This window comes from Cervus canadensis, chromosome 10 (assembly GCF_019320065.1).
Source record: "Cervus canadensis isolate Bull #8, Minnesota chromosome 10, ASM1932006v1, whole genome shotgun sequence".
In the NCBI taxonomy this organism is placed as follows: Eukaryota; Metazoa; Chordata; class Mammalia; order Artiodactyla; family Cervidae; genus Cervus; species Cervus canadensis.
In genome coordinates, this window is record NC_057395.1 from 2,693,388 (window position 1) to 2,719,968 (window position 26,581).

Here is a 26,581-nt window from a genome sequence, read left to right on the forward strand (position 1 = left end):
AGAAATGTATATTTAGATCTTACACTCATTTTTTGATCAGGTTGTTTGTTTTCTGATATTGAGCTCTTTGAGCTGTTTGAATATGTTGGGGATTAATCCCTTGTCAATTGCATCATTTGCAAATATTGTCCCCCATTCTGTGGGTTGTTGTCTGTCTTGTTTATGATTTCCTGCACTGTGCAAAAGCTTTTAAGTTTAATTATATCCCATTTGCTTATTTCTGTTTTTATTTTCATTACTCTAAGAGGTGGATGAAAAAAGATACTGCTGTCAATTATGTCAGAGAGTGTTCTGCCTATATTGTCCTCTGAATTTTACAGGACCTGTCTTATATTTAGGTGTTTAGTCCATTTTGAGTTCATTTTTGCGTATGATGTTAGGGGGTGTTCTAATTTCCTTCTTATACATGTAGCTGTTGAGTTTTCTCAGCACCACTTATTGAAGAGACTGTCTTTTCTCCTTTGTATAGTCTTGCCTCCAATGTCCTAGATTAACTGACCACAGTTACGTAGGTTTCTCTCTGGACTTTCTGTCTTGTTCCATTGATCATTCAATATATTTCTGTTTTTGTGCTAGTACTGTGTTTTGATTTACTGAAGCTTGCAGAGTAGTCTGCAGTCAGGGTACCTGATTCTGTCGGCTCTTGCTTTTCTTTCTCAAGATTGCTTTGGCTGTTTGGGGTCTTTTGTTTCCATACACACTGTAAAATTTTTGTCCTAGTTGTGTGAAAAATGCCATTGGTAATTTGATAGGAATTGCACTGAATCTATAGATTGCTTTGGATACTATAGTTATTTTGACAGTTATACAGTTATAATGTCACTTTCCTTTCTGTATTTATTTGAGTTTCCTCTCTTTCCTTCTTAGTTTCGGTAAGGGTTTATTGATATTATTTGTTTCTTTCAGGCAATGAACTTAACAGTTCTTGCATATGAGCAGTGGGCAGTCTGGCACGCCAGGCCTCTGTGCGCACGGGCAATGCGTTTAGAAGTGTCGCTTAGCAACCATCATTCTGGGATGAAAGATTCCAAACCGTTGAGCTTCCCAACTGGGAGGTTGTGGTGGGACCACTCTGACTTATCTGTAGCGCTTGTGTTGTGTTTAGGGGACTGTGAAGAGCCAAGGGGGAGGTGAGGTGTGTTCGGAGTCCCTAGGCTCTGCGATGAAGAAGATTTTTGGCTTCGGGAGTAAGAAGGGAGTGTCGCCCTTTGGCTCCTCCATCAACCCGGTGAGAGACAGCAGTGATAGAATCAACTTCCAGCCCGGGTACCACATCCGATACAAGGACCTCAGAAAGATCCACAAAGCTGCCATTGTGGGCAATGTAGCCAAAGTGCAGCAGGTTCTGTTTTTTGGAAAAAATGGCCTGAACGACAGGGACAAGATGAACAGGTAAGTGGGGTGGCAGGGCCTGGCAGAGATCCCTCCTGTGAGTTTCCCCTCCAAGACTTCTGGATACCTTCCTGGGATCCAGCACCCCACAGACTTTATAGGCAGCCAAAAGCCTTAGCTGGTTTTGGACCCACTTATAATTCCCCTCATAGAGCACTTTACTGATAGTTTTGAAGTCGTTTAACTGAATGTTGGTAATCACAGAAGTGAAATGAAACATGAATAGCATCTGTTTTTCCTTTCTTCCTCCTACTTTTTATTTGCTTGGGTTAGCATGATGTACTCATGAATAAGAGCTCTGAAGTTATATAGCCTTCAAGAAATCTTCTGAACCTCCTGGCTCTCACATTTTTTCTCATGTGATTTATGAAAGCACTTCTTCATGGATCGCCTCTTGTGGATCATGGCAGTGGACAGATTTCTGATGTTGTCAATATCTTATTGTTAATGTATACATTTTTATACCATAAGGTTATATATTATAGAACACTGCTTAGTGAGCAAAATAATTACCATGCCAAATCAACTTCTGGATTAAAAATTCTTTAGATACAGTTCAGTATCCATTTTATATCAGTGTACACTTAGGTATATGCATTCTTTGCTGAAGGACCTTAGAAGACAGCTTTGAAGTAGGAAGCTGGCTGTGCCCTTGAATAGGAAGACATTTTCTTAGGATGTGTGGTCTTTCTATATTTAAACCAAATCAACATTTCATGGTTTTAAAGATTTTGGGTTACGTATGCTGTCTTTAATTGTTGTGATGAAATTAAAAGTTTTGTATAGTAGAGGAAGATGTGCCCTTCTAGATATCAAAATGTGCTGTAAGTGCCCACAAAGTGTTCATTTACTAACAACTGAAAAGATAGAGAAATGCATGGAACAGAATGCCCAAACACCCAAATGTGTGTAAAACTTTAGAACTTGATAATGATGACCTTTTCTGTTAGAAATGATAAACTGTGTATAGATGGTGGAGATATAACCTGGTAAAAGAGAAAAGTAGCTCAATTTTTATCTCACCAAAAAGTTCAGACTGAGTATGGATCAAACATTTCAAATATGCACAGTGAGAAAAGTACCAGAATAAAACTCAAATTCCTATTTATACATTTTTTTATCTGCTGACAGAGACCTTCTGTTTTTTCTATTTGTCCTGTTTCTTAACCTTAATTGTTTAATTGGAGAGTAATTGCTTTACCGTGTTGTGCTGTTTCTGCTGTATGACGTCATGAATCAGGTGTAAGTATGCACATATCCCCTTCCTTGTGAGCCTCCCGCCCACCCCAACGACCTTCTGAGAAGGATTTCAAAAGTAAGAATTCTGGAGTTTCCTGGATTTCGGCATATATAAAAAAAAGAGAAGAAAAGAAATCTGGATGTTGATTTAACATTTTAACAACACAAAAAATTTAAAACTCTCTGTAGATCAAGCTGTCTATAGGCAAGTCAGATTAGCAGACAGGGCTTGTCTTTTTGGCACTAATAGGAATGTGCACAGATAAAAATGACTTCTCACTTTCAATTTTTTTGAGAATTTTTTTTGAGGATTGATATCTTCTCACAACTTTCAGCCTTTTCAGAAGTCAAGGGAATCTAGGGAGTTCCTTGGTTGTCCAGTGGTTAAGACTCACTGCTGTGGGCCCAGGGTTGATACCTGGTTGGGGAACTAAAATCCTGCAAGCTACCGGGATATATTGTACAACATGGGGAATATAGCAAATATTGTATAATAACTTTAAATGGAGTATGACCTATAAAAATTGTGAATCACTATGTTGTGTACCTATAATATATAATAATATGTAATATGCATCATCTATACTTTAATTAATGGAGAAGGCAATGGCACCCCACTCCAGTACTCTTTCCTGGAAAATCCCATGGACAGAGGAGCCTGGTAGGCTGCAGTCCACAGGGTCGGGAAGAGTTGGACACAACTGAGCGACTTCAATTTCACTTGTCACTTTCATGCATTGGAGAAGGAAATGGCAACCCACTCCAGTGTTCTTGCCTGGAGAATCCCAGGGACGGTGGAGCCTGGTGGGCTGCCGTCTATGGTGTCGCACAGAGTCGGACACGACTGAAGTGACTTAGCAGCAGCAGCAGCATACTTTAATTAAAAAGAAGCAACTTTAGACAAAAAGACCTTATGGTAATTAGATCAACAGGAGAAATGAGAAATGAACAAACAAAAATGCTACCAATTATAGTTGTACAGACATTGTGAATTATAAATTTAATTCCAATATCAGAGATGTTAAAATGTGAGAAAATGAACATATTAGAATCACTGAAGTACAATGTTGTCTCTAATCCTTAAAATGTATCTGCAAAGGAGGTGTGATCCCCTTTGACTTCATGGAGTTTTGTCCTTATAAAATAGTAGTAATAGTAATAAGTATGATTATATTACCTAACAATTATTGAGCTGTTCCCTGTGCCAGGAACGGTTCTAAACTCTTTGCATGGATCTCATTTAAGCATCGCAGTGGTGTCCTGTGACAGAACTACTTCTCTCTCTCCATTCTGTTGATGAGGAAATTGAGGCACAGAGAGGCTGAGCAACAGCTAATAAGTGACAGAGTAAAAGTCAAATTCAAACCCATGTTGAGCTGAATCTCAAGGTCAAGGTCATTCTATTCAAGTAGATTGTTCTTTCATTACTGTGTTAAGAAGAGCTAATGCTAATATATAATGTTTTTCTCCAGAAGGAAATGAAATATTTGTTTCAGAGGGATAGGAATAGCATGCTATTGACTGTTTTCAATCACAGGAACAATTGTGTATTTTGAAACAGTAACACTACAGTTTCCTGAACACTCCTCTTGGTTTTGTAGGACTGCCCTTCACTTGGCCTGTGCCAATGGCCATACAGCGGTGGTAACTCTCCTCCTGGAGAGAAAATGCCTGCTTAACCTCTGTGACAATGAACGCCGGACCGCGCTGATGAAGGTATGGGGCAGCGAACCGTGTCCACATGAGATGGATGGATTTAATTACTGAGGCTAAAAGTGAATTTATCTCGTTTAGATAGAGCAAACTGGTGAAGCTTGTGGACTGTGTACTTTGAATTCCTAGAATTGACACTGTGTTTCTTGGCACACACTGACAGGCCGTGGAATGCCAAGAGGAGGAGTGCGCGACTCTCCTGCTGGCGCACGGTGCGGACCCGAACGTCAGGGATGTCCGCGGGAACACCGCGCTCCACTGTGCCGTCTTTTGCCAGAATATATCACTCGCAGCAAAGCTGCTTTCCTACGACGCCGATATAGAAGCCAGGAACAAGGTATAACTCAACTAACTTTATTTACAAAATATTTGTGAAGCATTTTTTTAAGCTAGAAGTGTTTTATTTGTAACTATGTAAATAGGTAAACTGAATAGTGTCCATCAGGACCTGTTACCATGGAAACACAGCCAATGCAGGGGTAGGAGGTGTGTCTGTGTCCACAGAGAGGACAAAGCTCTGTCTCCCAGCCACCCGTCTACCCCAGAAGGAAGATTTCCCATCAGAACGTGCCCGGGAGTGGGTGGTAGGCTCAGGGCGCACAAATGATGAAGGCCTGGGGGGAGTGAAGTGATGTGAGGAATGGCTGCTTCCAGGGGCTCAGGGAATGGGTGCCCCTGGGGGTGGGCGGGAGGAGGAAGGAGACCCAGTGCCCATGAGGGGGAGCCGGGTGAGTGCACGTGGGCCTGGGAGGCAGCAGGCCAGGGACCCTGAGCCCTCCAGGACCCCGGGGTTCTGAGGTCTGGCCAAGAGGGTCAGGTGATGTTTGACTCCCAGCAAGGGCGTTCCCTTGCGCTGGTGACCACTTGGTTCGCCATGTACACCTCGGGGTCTCCCGCGCTCAGCCCCGGGGAGCTGCTCGCGGGGTTGCAGCTGAGCGTGCGGAGCTGGTGATGGCGAAGCTGCCCCTCCTGCTCTTTCTCCAGGAAGCAGGTGACGTCCCGCCGCTGCAGCCCCCCAGGAGCTCCCTCCGCTCTCAGAGGAGGGCTCCGTTTTCTGTGTTTGGAAGCTGCAGCCTTCCCCGAGTGAAAGTATTTTGAAAGAACCAAATTGTCTAAGATTGCACTTTAAATTGTGATGTTTCTAAAGAAGCATTAGAGAGTCAAGTGTTCTCTTAGGTGTTTATGGCAGATATTTGTGGTAACATGCAGTTTTTAAACGTAAAACTTTTTCCATATATATCCCCCACTCAATTTTTTTTCCCCTAATTAATGTAAAATAACACAGTGAAACAAAATTTCCCTCTGAAGTAGACTTTGTCTTAAAATTCAAACGTAACGAAAGCATTTTACAACATAATAGAAATCTTGCTGTCTTTGACAAATTCCCATTTTATGAAAGATGATTTATATAAACACGGTTTCTCTCTCACTGCCCAAGTCTTAAGGGGCAAAAGGAAAGGAAAGGAGCGAGCAAGTGAGAAGTGCAAGTCAGGCTGGAATTGTGGCAGTTGGGAAATGCCAAGAAGAGGAGTTATTTATTTTAATATTTATTTATTTGGCTGTGCTGGGCTTAGCTTCAGCGTGCAGGATCTAGTTTCCTGACCATGGGTTGAACCCAGGCCGCCTTTACTGGCAGCATTGAGACCCAGCCACTGTACCACCATGGAATCCTGAGGTTTTAGTTTTTGCTTTTTATTCCCTTCAGTTTATATATTTCTGTAAGGTGCTTTTCAGTTTTCAGGGATAGTAGTTGTTATTTTAAGAAAGAGAGTGAGTGAATTGTAAATCTGCCTAGATACCAGTTTTAGGAAGACTGAGGAAATCAGATTGGCAGTGAACAGGTGGTGATTAAGTGGGAAATAAGAGAGAAGAACAAATAATTAACTGACATCTTATCCTATTCTGACAGAAACAGCCACTTAGATAAGAGTCTAGACTCTGCTCTTCAATCTAGAATGTCTTGATGGAAAGTAAGAGGTTTATAAATAATGAGATCAGGTTGCCTTTTGAGTTTACCAGTCCCTGTTCTAACACTGTTTACTGAGGAAAATTAAAGAATTTGCAGTTTTGATGACTCTTACGTCTTACACTTTTCTTTTTTTTCAAATCCTCAAGTAATAGAAGGAATTGGCCATGTGGGTAAGAGATGATACTGGAGCGGTTGCTGCACTTACTCTCGCTAGATTGTGCTGGTGAACTGCAATCACTTGGGAAAAGTTATTTTAAAAAATTTATAAGCCTAGGCTGTTCTCTGAAGATTTTGACTGAATAAATCAAGGGAGTCTTGGACATGTGTATTTAGAATTATTTCCTTGATATTCTGGTATAGTCCTTGATGAAGAACTATGGAGTGAATAAGTATAATTTCTAAATGCACCTATCTGAAAGAAAAGTAATCTCTAGAAGAGTTGGAGTTTGATAACTACTAGGTATTTCCGTCAGCTCCCTCCTTTCCCACAATATTAGCCTGACTTTTTCTCTGCCTCTGTGATTGAGAAGTTAAAAAAGTTTTATTGAAAATATCTATTGGCTTGAACAATAACTCATTTTCCTTCCAACCACTAATCAATCATTCAGTGACTCTCCACTGAATGGAGATTTGCTCATGGCGAAGTCACTTCAGCTGTAGAGTCTGACCCTTTAAGGATTTTGCACCTTCTCTTGTCATCCAGGTCATTAGGTCAACAGATGTTTGTTAGCAACAGGGTTTTCCTGAGTGCGGTAATAGTAACTCATGAGCTTTTTTTTGGTGTCAGCTGTAGGACAGACTCTTGCAGTGTGTGTGTTAGATTTGCTGATCCCTGGCATAAGGAGATGAGAGCTTTAAAACCCATGAAGTTAGTAACAGTACAGATGGGAATTGTTTTAATAATTTAGTTTCAGCAGTCTTCGGACCTCATTATCCATTTGATTAACAATCTAGAAGAATTCTGGAGACAGATTGTAGTTTCAACAGGCAGTGGAAACATTCTTGATGTGTGAGTTATGAGTCTTTTTAAAAGAATTTATTTTTAATTGAGTTATGAGTCTTAATAGCCATATTTATTACATATTGGGACCCATGTTTTTTGTGAAACATATGATAGTAAAGAAAGGAAAGTTTTCACATACAATATTTGCTTTATACCCACCTGTTTGGAAACAGTAAACGTAAAGCTGCAAGTGGGCCATAGACCAAACGTGGCCCTTGGATACGTTTCGTTTAGTTGACACGCTGAGTCAACATTTAAAATTTAGGAGACTCATGCAGAAGTCTGCAGTTCAGGCTTCTCCAAGAACCAAATCTGGTCCCCCTTGAGCCCATCCTCCTGTTTGGTCTGCCTGCAGAGGCCACCCCTTCGATATGGGGCATGTATTCTTGGAGTTACTGGCCTCACCTGGCTTTTTCACTTTCTCAGTTCACCAGATTTTCCTCCATAAACATTTGAGTTTCCAATTTTTGTTTTATAGTTTATTTTGATAAATATTTCCAGGGTTTAAAGACAATGTAAGTAATCATTGATTTCATATTTTGAAAGGATCTCTTAAGAATGGGATTAAATTTTTTGAATTAGAATTTTTAAGTTGATTGTGGTAGTTTCACAATGAATATTTCTCAGAAACATACAAGATGATGAGAGAGAGCGCAGGGAGAGTTTGCAGAAGAGAAACTGCCCAAGAAAATGCTGAGCGTGTTTTTTGTTGGTAACTTATCTTGTAATCTTTAACTAAGAGTAGTAAAGCCAGTCAAAGACCAGAATTTTGGGATTGTGGAAGCTTCCTCCTGGAGGTCTGGAGGTAATCACATAAGAGTCACCAAGAAAGGTCTTTGAAGATAAGGTGGGAGGGGGGGTCATTCTACGTGCAGATAGCATTTGGCTAATGCTGACCTGTCAGCCAGAACATCTAACTTAAGAGGGGTAGGGGTGGGGGTGGGGGGCAGGTTGTGGGGAGCAAGCAAGGAGGAGAGAATGAGTGAGATTAAATTCCAGGAGACATTTCTGAGAAAGCCGTAAAACATGGTTCCCACATTTGGTTTTTTGAAAAAAAAAACAACAAAAAAGGTTTACCGTCTGCATGTTCATGTAGAGAATATTCCCACTGGACTGTCTGTAAACCTTGAGTTTACTCATGGTCATCCGTGGATCGGTTATGCATACTACAGATAATATATATTTCTGCCTCAGCATTGTTCCTAAAATATGCAGTTGATTTAGTAGCTAAATGGAACTCAGACCCGCTGCACTGGGAGCTGGAGTCTTAGCCACTGGACCACCAGGGAAGTCCCAGAGGAGAAGCATATTAAAGAGAAAGAAGGTGCACAGGGGGATGAAGAGGGGGCTCCCTTTTATTTACCTTCTGAATTATATGTTTCAGTTCAGAGAATCTCTTGCACGATTTTAATTTCAGTTTAGAAATAGGTTGACTGTGTACATTAGAAATGGTCTTCCCTGTTTTACAGTGTGACCTCACACCTCTGTTACTTGGAATAAGTGAAAGAAGAGAGCAAATAGTGGAGTTTCTCCTAAACAAAGGAGCAAATATACATGCGGTTGACAACTTGAAAAGGTACAGTTGTTCTTTTTCTTTTTCAAAACCTTAGTGCTGTTCTAGGGTGGTAATACCAAGATGAAATTAATAAGAGGATTTGTTTGTGGTCAACACATCACCACGTAGGTAGAAAATAAAATTTTCTGATGGGGAATTATGAACAACAATATATAGCAGGAATATATAGCAGGATTCATATTCTTTTATAATATTGACTGATATCATATGCAACCTGTTTTTTTTGTTTGCTTTTTGGTCCATCTTATAGTAGCTGAGGGATTTCATATTGGTTTTATTAGCTTTATAAAATATTGATTCTGCTTTGTAGTTTACCTTATGACAGTATCGAATTTCTTAATTCTTTTAAAATAATCCTTTAACCTCTACTTTGTATATATATTTTTAAAAGATGCATACTAAATATAAAGGACTTGATTTAGAAAGGACTTTTGGAAAACTCTTTGGATTAAATTACTTTCTTTGAAGAATGCTGATGTTATTAGTTTGCAAGAGTCAGATACAACTTAGCGACTCAACAACAGCAACGAAAAATTGATTATTAATCGCTGTCAGAAGATACTCTGGGCTCATCAGTTTTTATCATTTTTTATTTCTAGTATATTTTGATGTTTTCATTTTTAATGCAGATAGAAGGAAGAAAGACAGCTATAATTGGATAAACAGTTCCTTTAACAAAGACAAGTCAGAGGTGGATGGTACAGACGAAGATGATGGGCTTTAGATTCAGACTGGGTTCAATTCCTAGCTTTCCTACCTGTTAGGGTTATGATCTTGGGCACATTACTTAACATCAGCAAATAAGTTTCCTGAGACAAAAGGCGAATAGTAATGCATCTTTCAAAGTTGGCTATGTGTAAGAAAGATTTTATATATAGTTTTCATTTAGTGCCTAGCCCGTGCTTGTCAACATCATTAACTGCCACCAAGACTATTTTTATTCCCATTATTATTAATATTTTTGTTTTGAGCATGCAAGTAGCCTTTCCTTAACCCTACATCTCGCTAACTTTGAAGTCTAATAGATCAGACTAAGGAGGAAATGGGGAATTCATCCCTTAAGTAGTCACCTGCCTTAGATAAGTGACCTCAACATTGTTTCTTGTCCATCAAGGACTTTATTATTATTTTTAAAAAACATTTATTTATTTATTTGTCTGCGTGGAGTCCTAGTTGTGAGGACCCTTAGTAGCAGCATGTGGGATCAAGTTCCCTGACCAGAGATGGAACCTGGGCCCCCCGCATTGGGAACGTGAAGTCCTACCCACTGGTCCACCAAGGAAGTCCCCATCAGGGACTTTTGAAATAGTAACTGCTGCTACGTGCCATCCCAGTGGGACAGGAGGCTTCTTTTCCATCCCTTCATTTTAACCTTGGAGGTAATTTACAAAGATGAACATGAGCCTGTAAATGGTCAGTTCTTCATGGAAAGGCAAGATGTTAACTTGGTAAAGTGTATCAAAGTAGTTGTTTAAGTAAGTTAACTAAACTTCCTGAGGCTGAAGTCATCTCTCTGTTGTTATAGAACAGCCCTCATGCTTGCTGTCAATAATGGATCAGCAAATATCGTCAGACTTCTTCTTCAGCAAGGTGCTGACATCTTTCCTCAAGATGTTTTTGGATGGACTGCAGAAGAATATGCTGTTATTGGTGGCTTTAATATGTAAGTGTTCCCATCAAAATGCCAGTTATCACTAAACTGCAGCCAAAAATAATTTTAACTATTACTAATACCTGACCAGTGAGAGCTCCAGTTTGGAGCAGGCAGTTTGGGAATAGTGGTGAGCTGCTCCCCCTCATGAGCTGAAAGCCAAGAAAAGGCCGATTAGTTACATGTGGCCGTGGGTTCGGGATTCTTTATCTCAGGACAAGTAGACCTTGATCCTTAGAGAGCCTAACATTAGCCATTTCACTCCCAGTGTAACCTCTCTGTATGGGGTCCAAATAGTGTCACAGTTGTGATATTTCTAACTAGTTATTTGGGTCTTGAAATATTCAGTTCAGCAGCAAATCCTGTGTTTTCCCTTGAGGACTTGCCTCTCTATACGCTCCTCCTGCTTGAATTTTCCAAGAACCTCGCGGATTCCCTAAGATCCACGAGACAGTCCTCCTCCACAAGTCATTTGGAGGGAAGAAAACAGTTCATTCTCATCATTCTGTTGCTTGTATTGATTCTACTGCTGCAGTACTGCTACTACAACTGGTCCTGACACGGTCTCCTTGGCAGCTGGATCTGGAGTCTGGATGTTGCTCTATAAAGACCTTTAATAAAATCATTTTAAAAGAAAAAAAAAAAAAACTCTCCTACAGTCGGCTCACAATTGACCTTTACTCCCAGGCTGCCCCTGCGGGTCCAGGTTCCCCAGTCTTCATGGTGATGCACATGTCAACTTCAGAGTCACAGCTTCTTTGTTTTTATACATGTGCTTGTCGCTCAAGTCACTGGTGCAGAAGTCCAGCACCCAGTTCTGGCAGCTGGGGCTCCTGGCTCCCCCCTCACTCAGAAGCCTCATGTGGAGCCATGTGTGAGCCTAGACCTTCACGATGAGGGGCCGTGGGGGCTCTTATTTATCTTTTCTGGTAGCCGATGTCAGTTCGGACCATTTTAGGCTGTCAGAGAGGTTCAAGCACTCCTGCAGGGATTGAGCAGACTTCCTTTCCTCCTTGGTTTCTAGACCTGAACCTCCAGGCGGCTTTCTGTCCTGTGGGGGCACCTTTTCTTAGGTGATAGATTCCCTGTCATCCTTCCTAGGGTAGTGGGTGCCGGCTTGGCTGAGATTCCAAAATTACAGTTGGCCCCTCGTGGGATTGTTTCCTGCAATAATGAAAATCTTCCAAAGGATTTATATCTGTCTCCACCTTAAATGTTTTCAGAGTCTGCCTCATAAGGAACCCATTCACCAGAAATCCCTAAATCTCAAGTAAGATAGTTGGAATTCAGAGAGGTAAGCCTTGTCTAGGACTTGCCAGTATCCACTGTAGGAGTAGGGATATGTCTTCCAAGTGAATTGGAGATGATCATGGAGACTAAGCATCATTGTCAGAAAGATCTGCTGGTTCAGAGTTTGAGTAGGTAGAGAAGGAAGAGTAGTGGTCCAGGCCAGGTCTTGGTTTTGATTAGTTTTCTGCTCTTGGTGTGATTAGCTGCAATGATGGGGGCTAATTATTTTATCTAATGTAGTGAGTTCATGTTTTATAAATAAATTAAGGTGCACATTATATAAGAGCTGAGATTCCCTAAATTACAAACCACAGAGAATAGCTAATCACCAGAATCAATCACAGTTTTGTGCAGCCCTCCCTTGAGTGTTAAACGTATGAAAAAACACACATGGGGTTTTACTTGGAATTCCTAAGTAGTTCCAGCAATAAAGTTCAAGAACAAATTATTCCATTCTTTGACTGTTTCTCCAAGCATTTGGGGGGCATCTTAGCTAATTAAATCTTCTTAATCCCCTAGTGAAATAAGGCAGGAAGACCCCATTTGTGTAGAGGAAGACTTTGAAGTGAAGAGAAGCAGCTTAACCAGGAACAAAGAGCAGTTGGTTACAGAGCTGGGATTTCCAAGTTTGAAGGAGTTTTCATATGCCAGGCTAGTTAATTAACAGAGCTATACTGCCCTCAGTTCATGACCACTTCATCTTCCTTTTCTTTCTCCTTTAAATACATGCTAAATATGTTGTTGGATTCTGTTTGCTAGAATTTTGTTAAGGATTTTTGCATCTATGTTCATCAGTGATATTGGCCTGTAGTTTTCTTTTTTTGTGGCATCTTTGTCTGGTTTTGGAATTAGGGTGATGGTGGCTTCATAGAATGAGTTTGGAAGTTTACCTTCTGCAATTTTCGGGAAGAGTTTGAGTAAGATAGGTGTTAGCTCTTCTCTAGATTCAATGCAAGCCCTATCAAGCTTCCAACAGTATTTTTCACAGAACTAGAACAAATAATTTCATAATTTGTATGGAAATACAAAAAACCTCGAATAGCCAAAGTAATCTTGAGAAAGAAGATTGGAACTGGAGGAATCAACTTGCCTGACTTCAGGCTATACTACAAAGCCACAGTCATCAAGACAGTATGGTACTGGCATAAAGACAGAAATATAGATCAATGGAACAGAATAGAAAGCCCAGAGATAAATCCACGAACCTATGGACACCTTATCTTCGACAAAGGAGGCAAGAATATACAGTGGAAAAAAGACAACCTCTTTAACAAGTGGTGCTGGGAAAACGGGTCAGCCACTTGTAAAAGAATGAAACCAGAATACTTTCTAACACCATACACAAAAATAAACTCAAAATGGATTAATGATCTAAATGTAAGACCAGAAACCATAAAACTCCTAGAGGAGAACACAGGCAAAACACTCTCCGACATAAATCGCAGCAGGATCGTCTATGACCCACCTCCCAGGATATTGGAAATAAAAGCAAAACTAAACAAATGGGACCTAATGAAACTTAAAAGCTTTTGCACACAAAGGAAACTATAAGCAAGGTGAAAAGACAGCCCTCAGATTGGGAGAAGATAATAGCAAACGAAGCAACAGACAAAGGATTAATCTCAAAAATATATAAGCAACTCCTGCAGCTCAATTCCAGAAAAATAAATGACCCAATCAAAAAATGGGCCAAAGAACTAAACAGACATTTCTCCAAAGAAGACATACAGATGGCTAACAAACACATGAAAAGATGCTCCACATCACTCATTATCAGAGAAATGCAAATCAAAACCACAATGAGGTACCATTACACGCCAGTCAGGATGGCTGCTATCCAAAAGTCTACAAGCAATAAATGCTGGAGAGGGTGTGGAGAAAAGGGAACCCTCTTACACTGTTGGTGGGAATGCAAACTAGTACAGCCACTATGGAGAACAGTGTGGAGATTTCTTAAAAAACTGGAAATAGAACTGCCATATGACCCAGCAATCCCACTTCTGGGCATACACACTGAGGAAACCATATCTGAAAGAGACACGTGCACCCCAATGTTCATCGCAGCACTGTTTATAATAGCCAGGACATGGAAGCAACCTAGATGCCCATCAGCAGACAAATGGATAAGGAAGCTGTGGTATATATACACTATGGAATATTACTCAGCCATTAAGAAGAATTCATTTGAATCAGTTTCTAATGAGATGGATGAAACTGGAGCCCATTATATAGAGTGAAGTAAGCCAGAAAGATAAAGACCAATACAGTATACTAATGCATATATATGGAATTTAGAAAGATGGTAACGATAACCCTAAGCAAAACAGAAAAAGAGACACAGATGTACAGAACAGAATTTTGGACTCTGTGGGAGAAGGTGAGGGTGGGATGTTCCGGGAGAACAGCATCGAAACATGTATATTATCTAGGGTGAAACAGATCACCAGCCCAGGCTGGATGCGTGAGACAAGTGCTCGGGCCTGGGCACTGGGAAGACCCAGAGGAATTGGGTGGAGAGAGAGGTGGGAGGGGGGATCGGGATGGGGAATAAATGTAAATCCATGGCTGATTCATGTCAGTGTATGACAAAAACCACTACAATATTGTAAAGTAATTAGCCTCCAACTAATAGAAATAAATGAAAAAATAAATAAATACACGCTAAATAAAAGTTTGTAGAACTTAGAAACCTGAAATGTATGGGACAAATGAAGTTTTGATATTATCTCTGACCTTGTCTGAAATGATCTAAGAATTTGGTAGTTGTTTTTCATATTAGCATTAAAATCGTATTTATCACATTTTTAATACATAGCATTCGCCAACTGATTTCTAAATATAAAGAAGAGAGACCTAAAACTCCTCCTGAAAGTAGCAACCCAGGTACGTCATCTGATAAAGAATTACTCTTGGTGATTCTACCATAGATAAATAGGAGTGAGGAAGTTTCAATAATGAAAGAAGTATGAAAACGTTAGTGTAAATTACACGTGTATTTTATTTTTTAAATTAATTTCTTAACAGTCTAGTATTCAGAATTGTTTAAGAAGTGAATTGTAGGTAATTTAAAATCAGAGACAGTATTGTCTGAAAAGAAATCCATGTATTTAATATGGTCCTACATTAGATCTTTGTGCAAATAAGAAAAAAAATTTTAGTATGATGTATATTTCATCTATAATCATATTATAGCAAATTGGACTTCTTATGAAAGTGAACATTAACTTTTACAAATGGTTTACATTTAGTGAATGAATAGTTATTAGTTACTGTGTAGTGATGGGTATCACTAAAAAAGTTACCATCATTAAAACTGGGAACCTCAATAATCCCTCCCTGGTAGGATAAGAAATGATAAACAATAAGAACTGCAAAGCTGAGCCAGTGTGCAGCATACCAGTGAGAGATTATTTCTGAAAGATACCTACCAATAGTACAGAAGGCAGAAAAGTAATGCCTGGTTGAGAACCAGTTATTTTGCCTATTGTTGTACTAAGCAGGTCTCTATTACCAGCTTCATTCCTTACAGATCCAAAAAGAGTGAGATAGGTTGACTTTCTTAGGACCAGATGTTTACTTCTGTGTTGGATAATTGTCATGACAGTATAGTTTTGTAAGAACAAGATGTTCTCTTGCCATCAGTTAAAAGATTCTCGTAATACATATTCAAATAGATGAACTTGGGACTCTGGAGTTTCTAATAACAGCACTCAAAATGTGTCACATTAACAAAAACAGCGTTGGGTCCCTCACTGTGGCATTTAGCACATTGTCCAAGCTGTCTGAGGACACCTTTAACTAGTAAACCTCTATCTCATCAAAGGGTGGCTCAGTAGTAAAGAATCCACCTGCCAATGCAGGTGTTATGGGTTTGACTCCTGGGCCGGGAATATCCCCTGGAAAAGGAAATGGCAATCCACTCCAGTATTCTTGCCTGGGAAATCCCATGGACAGAAGAGCTTGGTGAGCTGTAGTCCATGGGGGTCACAAGAGTTGGGCATGACTTGGTGTCTGAACATAAAAACATCCATCAAAGAACTGTAGGTTGGTTTAATATGTCAGAGGAGATACAGAGATGACATTGAGTCTTGGTTTTCAATATGCTCAGAATAGAATAGAGTTGTCCCTGGTTACTTTCTGTATTTTTCTAAACAAAATTTTCAAAGAAAACATGCTTATTTATTTGTTCATTTGTTCATGAAACAGATAACTGTCAAGTGTCTTTTATGTACGAAGCATTGTTCTGATGTCACAGAGTGCGAACACTTAAAAATCACTGCCCCTGCCCTCCAGGCGCGAGCTTGCAGGACTCCTCTCCCCGTGGAGTCACTGCATGTGAGTCATCCCTCCAGCATCAGATCATGACGACGCATGTGACATGTTGTCCAACAGCACCAGAGTCCATCACCCCCTCCCTCCTTCCCTCCCTCCCCTTGTTCATCAGCTTCGGATCTGATGATGTATGCCTTCCAACCTGAAAAAGCATGATTTCTGTCAACATTTGCCTTATAATGGGGAGGATTGATATAATGATATCCCTCACTAGTACCCAGAACTGTTTGGACCATCCTGCTCTTTGTGGTCCAGATACTCTTGAGCAATGGAAGGACATAGTCTCAAGAGATTCTTTTAAAATATATTAGTGTATGTGTGTGTATATATATATATTTAAAACTTTTTAAAACATTCAGCTTATGTGTACCGTACTGCATGCTCACCACTACAAGTCTCGTCCCCATCCTCACCACCCAGTTGACCCCCCTTTACCCATTTGCCCTCCCTCACCTCCCTTTCAAGAGATTATCCTTTCTAAATCTGGAATCACTACATCTTTCATCCTTCTCTTGCATCTGGAAATTGGGCCAGGAAGACTTTTTTTCCTATGTTTCACCAGCTCTGAAGTTCAGTGCCTGTAGACCCAGCTTCCGTGTGACAGGGCGTTTTCATCCTGAACTGAGGAGCCAGGGACATTGTGTCATGTCCCAGCGAGACGCCTGTGTTCTCTGTTCACTGCTCCAGGCGTGGACGTCCAGAGATACTGTGCTGTTTAAGTGGGCTATGGGCAGTTTATAGCACTGATTCTATTAATGGTATAATATCACTTTCTGTCAGTGTTCTAGAGTTTGGTTAGGATTATGGTCATTGTAAACAGCAGTTCTTTCTTCTTTTTTTTGTTTTGCATTGATGACTATAAAGGAGAGGGGTGGTTCTTAGGCATTAATGTCCTGTGAGTATAGTCCAATCACTGTTCCCTCTAGTGTGGTCTCCAGGTATGGTCCAGAAGATACTTTTTAAACAGAGCATCAGTCTTGAGGTTTTAATATTCTGTACTTTTCTTTTGTTGATTTAAAATGTGTCTTACTTTTTTCTTTAATAGAGAATGAGAGTTCTAAAGAAGACTCTTTAAGCAGGTAGGATTTTATGGATGTTTTAAAGTTGTGTGTTTAAGTAAGGGAACACGGGGAAGAGAAACTAATGTTTGTTGAGCGTTCCACTCTGGGTTAGATCCTGCACTGTGTGCTTAACATTTGTGACCTCATAGAGTCATCACAGCAGCTTTGTAGAGTAGCTGTGTCCTAATTTTACTTAATTAGCCAACTGTGTTTCAGGAAGTTGATGAATTGACCTGTGATTCCATGGTTAAAATGAGTTGACCTGTGATTTGACAGCTGGCCTGCCTGTTTCCCATGTCCACTCTTGTGTCCCTCAGCAGAGATTGAGAAGTACCCATGTAGCATATAAATTAAAGATATAATGTAGTTCTTTGACTTGGGTCCATTTTAAGTTTTAGACATTGCGGGGAACTCCTGTACTCCCTTTGGAGGAAAGGGGAGAAGTGGGGCCTTCTCCATAAGTGATTCCCCTGCTGAAGGACCAAGACTACCGTTTTTGATGGACACAGATTAGTTTCTGAACCAGGGACGGACAATGGAGAAGGAGCAGCTTATCCTTCTGCTTTAAGTCATCGGGTTTATTCCAGTTTGGGCAAACAAAAGTTATGTTAGTCCATCAATTGGATTTTAAGTTCACCTATTAGGACTTGGTGAAAATAAATTATTTTCCAGGCTCTGCCAATATATTGGCTGTCACTGTATGTTATGGAAACTAATAATGAGCCTTAACTAGATATTTCATAGATTGGGAAAGATAGAAGCAGAAATAGGTGTAACGAAAAACTGTTTTGGAGACTCCCCTGGGAGTGCAGTGGTTAAGGTGGTTAATAAGACTTCTCCTTCCAATGCAGGTGATGCGGGTTCAATCCCTGTTTGGGGGAGCTAAGATCCCACATGCCTTGGGGTCAAAAAGCCAAAATATAAAACAGAAGCAACATGGCAACAAATTCAATAAAGACTTTAAAAATGGTCCACTTCAAAATATGGGTTTTTTTAAAAAAAAAACAAAAAAAACTGTTTTCACTCACTTTTGTTGTCTGGTTTTGCTCTAAAGGTTTTCCAGCAAACCTGGTGCTGATTTACGGCTTACATCAGATAATGATGTCTTAGACTTGGAAACCAAGGTAAAAAGTTCTGTTGTGAAATTAGTTTCCGAGCTCTGAGTTTAGCTTCATGTAGCATTTCCTCTTAAAATTTAGCCGCGGTGTCCCTCTCAGTGTTATAAGTTTGCAATGTAAAATTGGTCAGACCAAACTATTTTATAAACATATGACTAGTTGATTTTTTTTTTTTTTTTTTTTTTTACTTTGGTAATTACGGAAGGTGGGGTGAAGAAAAAAATGGGCTGGAAAATACATAGTGACAGAAAAATTATATTAGGAAAAGCTTTCCCACAGTGAAGGAGATGTGAAATTTGGTCAAGGATAAAGAGCCTTACTGTGAATTTTAAACCATAAGGATAGGACTTATGTAATACTCATAATGATATCTTTAGTGGACATAATTTCTTATTGTAATGATCATGGTATCTTCCTGGAGCCTTTCAGTTCCAAAACTATATAGCCTATATCATCTAGTTTTTTTTTCCCCTCCTGGACACTTTATTTTGGTTTGTTAGAGTTGTTAGGAGGGTGGTTTGTTTTTTTGTTTTCTCTGTTTTGTTTTGGCTCTGCCTTAAGACTAAAATAATTGTTGACATGATGGAGATTTAGAAATTAAAATTCTGTTTCTCAAAATCCATATTATAAAGGGATTCCACTGTGTTTTCTAAAGCATTCCGTTAAGAGGATATCCCCAGCTCTTCATCTCATTGAAGAATACATGTTTTGCCTAAAATAATAACCAGCTGTAGCAGCAGAGACTTTTAATAACAGTAAGATAAAACTTACAACCTCAGATATTTTTTTTGTTGTAGTTTTTAAAAAACCTCCTCGAAGCCTTGTATCATATTCTAAAACTTCAGAATTCAGAGATTTTGTATTATTCTTACTTAAATGTTCATCTTCTAGACCCTGTATCAGTATAAATGAGTAAAGTTCAGGAAACAATTGTGCATCTCCTGGAGTGTATAGCATAGGTCGTGAATGTAAGAGCCATTTTAATAGTTTTTGAATGTGAATAAGTGAAGAGACAAATGGATATGTATATAATGTTACAGGTAATAGAATATATATAATATATCTGAGAAATCTGAATTCTGAAAATATGACTTATTTTTATATTCCCTTTTTAATATTTAGGATGTAGAAGTTCAGTTGAGTTATGTTGAGGAATAAGGTCCTGCATAGCATGGAAATAAATAAGAAATACGTGATAAGAAAAAGATTACACTATATTTTTCAGTGTCCTCTAATTGTGAGCTGAGAATTTTAGATTAAAAGTTGTTGACCTTTTTAGCCCCATCTTGTGTTCCATTAAATATTTCTTTTCAAGTGATACATTCTCCTCAGAATTCTGATAACCAGTTCTGTCACTTAGCAGCTGTGGGATCTTGGCAAAACCTGTCTTAACCTGGTTAAAAGTAGGCAGTTTTTAAAAGTAGGGTATTTTCTTCAAAAGGGATTAGGAAATCTTCATGCAACTCATTATTGACGTTAATTTTAGCAGAGCATCTCTGAGAGCCTTCCACAGAAGTATGTGGATTGTTTATCTGGAGCTGCTGGTCGAAGAGGAAAAAAGACATTAAATGGACAAGTAGAAGGTAAGAACTGTATTTATAGGAAAGTCATTTGACAGAACGTTGAATTAAAATGGGCCTGCTGATATATTCTAATCACCAAAGAACATCATCTGTCAGAGACATAGTGAGGAAAAAGACAAGGAGGGAAATTGTCTATCTTATCAGGTGTCAGCCACAGATTACATTGATAATCCAGTTTAAGGAGCTCAATTATTAGTTCCTAGACTTCCTTCACAGTCCAATGTTTAAGGCTCTGTCCGGTGAAGACTCTCCAGTGCAGAGGGTGCAGGTTCAATCCCTGGTAAGGGAATTAAGATTCCATGTGACACATGACCAAAAAAAAAAATTATTAGTTCTGTTTCAAGATACTGTACAACCTAAGGAAGGTCGAGAAATAAGAGGAAAGAGGGAATGAAGGATGAGAGAGGCAGAGAGTTCAGGGAGGAAATGAAGGAAAAGTAGCACAGGTCTGTGGATGGGGGAAGGTAGCAATAAGTAATCAAGGTCTTTAGATAAAGAAAGAGTATTTGACATGGACGATGAATCTGAAGTGAGCTTCCAGCACCAAAGCTTGTCAGAGAAGAACAGCAGAGTTTTCCCCCTCATACTGGTTTACTTTTTGTTAGGAAGACATTCAGAATTGAGGTTCCTAGGCATGCACAGTTGTGCGTTATCCTTTGTGGAGGAGCATGGGCATACGTGCTCCGCTGTAAATGTTTGTAAATTGGTGTCATATGAAATGTTGCTGCTTTATAGGATGGTGTCACATAGGCCAACATAAGAGAACTAGAAAGAAGGAGCAAGCAGGCGGTGTGATAGGGAGATCAAGGAACCTACAGCCTGATAAACAGTCCACAGGAAAGTTTCTAACTTGTAATGCAGTTTCACTGTGGGGAGAAGTGTTAGAGTGAGCAAGTTGAGGCTAAGATTTCAGGAGAATAAATTAAGTTGACGTCTCTGCTAGCTCAGTTGGTAAAGAATCCGCCTGCAATGCAGGAGACCCTGGTTTGATTCCTAGGTCGGGAATATCCTCTGGAGAAGGGATAGGCTACCCACTCAGTATTCTCTGGCTTCCCTTGTGGCTCAGCTGGTAAAGAATCCGCCTGCAATGCAGGAGACATGGGTTCGATCCCTGGGTTGGGAAGATCCCCTGGAGAAGGGAAAGGCTACCCACTCCAGTATTCTAGCCTAGAGAATAGTCCATGGGGTCGCAAAGAGTTGGACATGACTGAGTGACTTTCACTTTCACTTTCAATGTAGAAGCAGACTCTGTATAGACCAGAGTTTCTCAAATTTTAGTCGCCTCTGGACCTTGTGTGAAGCACACATGCTGGGCAGGAGGTCTGAGAATCTGTTTCTGACAAACTCTCCGAGTAGCAAGGGTGTAGCCTTGCATTTAGAGAAATCTGGAAGAATACTGGATAGTGCAGGACATAACAGGATCAAGGAAAAGCATTAATCTGAGTCTATAGCCAGAGGGACGCAAAGAGTCAAAGTAGCAATTACAGGTGTAAGATACTATTGCTAAGCAAAGAGGGGAAAAGTGGTGGGGATGATCTATAGAAAGAATGTAAAGGGGGAAGAATTAAGACCACAGATCCAGAGATTACTACCTTTTGGATAGGAGAGAATCTAGTGAAAGGACAAAGGGAGGAAAGTAAGGCCTTAGGGAGGTGAGTTTGGAGTTGATGAGGAAACTTGAGAGAATTCCTTCTAAATGGCTTCAGTGCATTTGCACTGAAAAGAAATAAGATCATTGTTGCTCCAGAGAATACTGGAGGCGGGAGGGGGTGCTAGGAGTGGGGGAAACCCCAGCCATTCCAAGTAACTCTTAGGCATCAGAGAGTTGTATTGGTATTTGTTATTGTATTGGTATTTGTGTTGTGTTGGTATTTGTTATTAAAGTTAGATTAATTAGATTAATTTGCTATTAACATTAGATTAATTTGAATATGGAGGCACTGACTTTTTTTTTTTTTAAGATAGCTTATTTTTTGAAAGTTGTTTTACGGAAATCCTTTGAAACGTTAGCATGATGTACCAAACCAATCTAAGTTTTGAAACAACAGGTTAATAGGGTTCATTCCCTAAATGCTAGAAATATTTTCAATAAATACTACACTGATTTGAAACATGCAAGATTTTCAATATCTAATAAGTCTGTGGCAATTAAATTTATTATTTCCTTTTTGATAATTGTATCTCAATATTGAGAATTTATTATACATTATTTCCTAGATGTGTTTTATTTACCTTCTTGCGTGAGTGGATCGAGAAACTTTAAGATGGCTAAACTAGAGGAGCCAAGACATGTAGACATACCAACAGCCCACATAGATATGGAAAAATAATGAATATTTTTATGAGCCATTTTTCTACAAGTGTATATGCAAGCTAATCAGTTCATTACTCTTTCTCCAATGAGAAATGAATTATACATTCTGGTGAACTGTCATTCCACTGTGTACTTCTTAAATGACTGGACAGATCGAAGAACATGATAAATACTTGTAGTATAATGTTATAAATGATAACCGCTGTATTACATTCAAGATATACTGGTGTATTTTACCATCAGCCTTCATGTTTATCTTCTTGGGGTCATGATTTGCTCCTCTGATTAAGATCAATTTTCTTCTCATCAGTCGTCATGTACACATTGGTCTGTGTGCTCTTTAATATTTTATAGTCATTGAAAACATAGTGTTACTTTTGAAATCTTAACTGTTTCGTTAAACCTGTATTTCTATTTTTTCTTCACTATCCATTGTGGATTCATATGTCTGTTTTGCGGGTGTCCTAACATACCCCTGAAATCAAGACACTAAAACTGAATATATTCACTGCCAAGGCTGAGTGCGAGGATTCTGCTGAGTCCTAACTCTGCATGGATGTGCAGCTGGCTTTCATATTTATATATAATTAAGTCTGTGTCCCTTTTGCCTTTTAGATTCTCCTGAGAAATACGTTAATGTGAAGGTAAAATCGTTTATGTTTTTATCTTGAATTATGAACTGTGGATTGTATCATAGGTACATTATTTATTAATCAACTTGTTTCCAAACCCATTCAGCCTGCAGTCTTAGTGGAAGATTCTGTTCCTAATATAACAGTTGGAATGAAGGATTTTCAAACATCCAGTTCAGGTAAATTTTGCAATACACACTTAACTCTGGAAAGAGGGACACTGAAATATTTGAAATGCTCAGTCTTCATACTGCTAACTTTTTTTTTGAAAATTTAATTGAAGAATTTGACATACATAATCCAAATGTTATTGTTGGTATCCGTGTTTTGATAGAAAAGATAGGTACAAGCATAAGAACAAGAATTTTTAAAATGTAAGCTTGAACTCAATATGTTTCTGTATATGTTTCGATACCCTATGGTTCTCAGTTTGGAACTTCTATATTTCTCAGGAATTCTCAGAGATTAATTATTAGACTCTAAGATTTTTCCAGTGTCCAAAGATGCTTACTTGATCTCTGACCTTTGCCTTGAGTAAAGTTTTACTTGCTAATTTGTTAGTTATATTTCAGCTTATAATTATTTCATTTTAGTGTTGTTACACAGATGAATGTAGGCCTATCAGATGTTTTGGTTAGCAGACTATGTGTGTGTTTGTGTGTGTATGTGAGTTTATGGTGTCTTTGATTATTGGAATGAGGGGAAGTAATCATACTTTAATGACTATTTGATGACATAATATTTTAAAACAATGATTCTGAAAGGTTTTGGCTTTAGGATTCTTTTATATTTCTGAAAATTATTGAGAATTCCAAGGAACTTTTATTTTTGTCTATTGATATTCACTATATTGGAGCTCAGTTCAGTTGCTCAGTTGTGTCCAGCTCTTTGCTACCCTGTGGACTGCAGACACCAGGCTTCCCTGTCCATCACCAACACCTGGAGCTTACACAAACTCATGTCCGTTGAGTTGGTGATGCCATCCAACCATCTCATCCTCTGTCTTCCTCTTCTTCCCCTGCCTTCAATCTTTCCCAGCATCAGGGTCTTTTCCAATGAGTTGGTTCTTCACATCAGATGGCCAAAGTATTGAAGTTTTAGCTTCAGCATCAGTCTTTCCAATGAATATTCAGGACTGCTTTCCTTTAGAATTAACTGGTTTGATCTCCTTGCAGTCCAAGGGACTCTCAAGAATCTTCAGCACCACAGTTCAAAAGCATCAATTCTTTGGTGCTCAGCTTTCTTTATAGTCTAACTCTCACATCCATACATGACTACTGGAAAAACCAGAGCTTTGACTAGATGTGCCAATATTGGCAAAGTAATGTCTCTGCTTTACTCTGCTGTCTAGGTTGGTCATAACTTTTCTTCCAAGGAGCAAGCATCTTAATTTCATGGCTGCAGTCACCATCTGCAGTGATTTTGGAGCCCAATAAAATAAAGTCTGTCACTGTTTCCACTGTTTCCACATCTTTTTGCCATGAAGTAATGGGACCGGATGCCATGATTTTAGTTTTCTGAATGTTGAGTTTTAAGCCAACTTTTTCACCCTCCTCTTTCACTTTCATCAAGAGGCTCTTTAGTTCTTCTTCACTTTCTGCCATAAGGGTGGTGTCATCTGCATATCTGAGGTTGTTGATATTTCTCCCGGCAATCTCGATTCCAGCTTGTGCTTCATCCAGCTCAGCATTTTCCCATGATGTACTCTGTATACAAGTTAAATAAGCAGTGTGACAATATACAGCCTTGACATACGCCTTTCCCTATTTGGAACCAGTCTGTTGTTCCATGTCCAGTTCTAACTGTTGCTTCTTGTACTGCATACATATTTCTCAGAAGGCAGGTCAGGCAGTCTGCTATTCCCATCTCTTTAAGAATTTTCTAGTTTGTTATGATCCACACAGTCAAAAGCTTTGGCATAGTCAATAAAGCAGAAGAAGATGTGTTTCTGGAACTCTTTTGCTTTTTGATGATCCAACGGATGTTGGCCATTTGATCTCTGGTTCCTCTGCCTTTTCTAAATCCAGCTCGAGCATCTGCAGGTTCATGATTCATGTAATGTTGAAGCCTAGCCTGGAGAATTTTGAGCATTACTTTGCTAGCGTGTGAGATGAGTGCAATTGTATGGTAGTTTGAACATTCTTTGGCATTGCCTTTCTTTGGGATTGGAATGAAAACTGACCTTTTCCGGTCCTGTGGACACTGCTGAGTTTTCCAGATTTTCACAGCAGCATCTTTTTGGATTTAAAATAGCTGAATGGGAATTCCATCACCTCCACTAGCTTTGCTCGTAGTGATGCTTCCTAAGGCCCACTTAACTTCACATTCTTTTCTATCTGGCTCTAGGTGAGTGATCACACCATCGTGCTTATCTGGGTCATGAAGATCTTTTTTGTATAGTTCTTCTGTGTATTCTTGCCACCTCTTGATATCATCTGCTTCTGTTAGGTCCATACCATTTCTATCCTTTATTGTGCTCATCTTTGCATGAAATGGTCCCTTGGTATATCTAATTTTCTTGAAGAGCTTTCTAGTCTTTATTGTTTTCCTTTATTTCTTTGCATTGATCACTGAGGAAGACTTTCTTTTCTCTCCTGCTATTCCTTGGAACTCTGCATTCAAATGGGTATATCTTTCCTTTTCTCCTTTGCCTTTAGCTTCTCTTCTTTTCTCAGCTATTTGTAAGGACTCCTCAGGCAACCATTTTGCCTTTTTGCATTTCTTCTTCTTGGGGACGGTCTTGATTACTGCCTCCTGTACAATGTCACAATCCTCCATCTATAGTTCTTCAGGCACTCTGTCTATGAGATCTAATCCCTTGAGTCTATTTGTCACTTCTATTGTATAATCCTAAGGGTTTTGATTTAGGTCATACCTGAATGGTCTAGTGGTTTTCCTTGCTTTCTTCAATTTAAGTCTGAATTTGGCAATAAGGAGTTCATGATCTGAGCCACAGTCAGCTCCCATTTCTTTGCTGACTGTATAGCGCTTCTCCATCTTTGGCTGCAAGAATATAATCAATCTAATTTAGTTATGGACCATCTGGTGATGTCCATGTGTAAAGTGTTGTTTTGTGCTGTTGGAAGAGGGTCTTTGCTATGACTAGTGGTTTCTCTTGGCAAAGCTCTGTTAGTCTTTTCCCTGCTTCGTTTTGTACTCCAAGGTCAAATTTGCCTGTTACTCCAGGTATCTCTTGACTTCCTACTTTTGCATTCCTGTCCCCTACAATGAAAAGGACATTTTTTGGGTGTTCATTCTAGAAGGTTTTATAGGTCTTCAGAGAACTGTTCAACTTCAGCTTCTTCAGCAGAAGTGATCGGGGCATAGACTTGGATTACTGTGATACTGAATGGTTTGTCTTGGAAACAGAGATCATTCTGTTGTTTTTGAGATTGCATCCAAGTACTGCATTTCAGACTCTAATGTTGACTGTGATGGCTACTCCATTTCTTCTAAGGGATTCTTGTCCACTGTAGTAGATATAATGGTCATCTGAGTTAAATTCACCCATTCTAGTCCATTTTCGTTCACTGATTCCTAAAATGTTGATATTCACTCTTGCCATCTCCTGTTTGACCATTTCCCATTTCCCTTGATTCATGGACCTAACTTTCCAGGTTCCTATGGAATATTGCTCTTTACAGCATTAGGCTTTAACTTCCATCATCAGTCACATCCACAACTTGTTTTTGCTTTGGCTCCGTCTCT

At 39.4% G+C, this 26,581-nt stretch overlaps 1 protein-coding gene across 1 annotated transcript in view; it reads left to right on the forward strand.

Annotated features, from left to right (window-relative positions):
- The first annotated feature begins 795 nt into the window (after positions 1-795).
- The window catches only part of LOC122448353 (ankyrin repeat domain-containing protein 26-like), a 57,200-nt gene continuing 31,414 nt past the window's right edge, over positions 796-26,581 (forward strand). Inside the window, exons 1-11 of the mRNA XM_043479598.1 lie at positions 796-1,392; positions 4,233-4,347; positions 4,508-4,681; positions 8,786-8,892; positions 10,418-10,555; positions 14,649-14,716; positions 17,211-17,244; positions 18,281-18,350; positions 19,831-19,927; positions 22,857-22,885; positions 22,980-23,052. Of these exons, the coding sequence (XP_043335533.1) occupies positions 1,163-1,392; positions 4,233-4,347; positions 4,508-4,681; positions 8,786-8,892; positions 10,418-10,555; positions 14,649-14,716; positions 17,211-17,244; positions 18,281-18,350; positions 19,831-19,927; positions 22,857-22,885; positions 22,980-23,052 (1,135 nt within the window). The 5' untranslated portion in view covers positions 796-1,162. The remainder of the gene's footprint in view (positions 1,393-4,232; positions 4,348-4,507; positions 4,682-8,785; positions 8,893-10,417; positions 10,556-14,648; positions 14,717-17,210; positions 17,245-18,280; positions 18,351-19,830; positions 19,928-22,856; positions 22,886-22,979; positions 23,053-26,581) is intronic.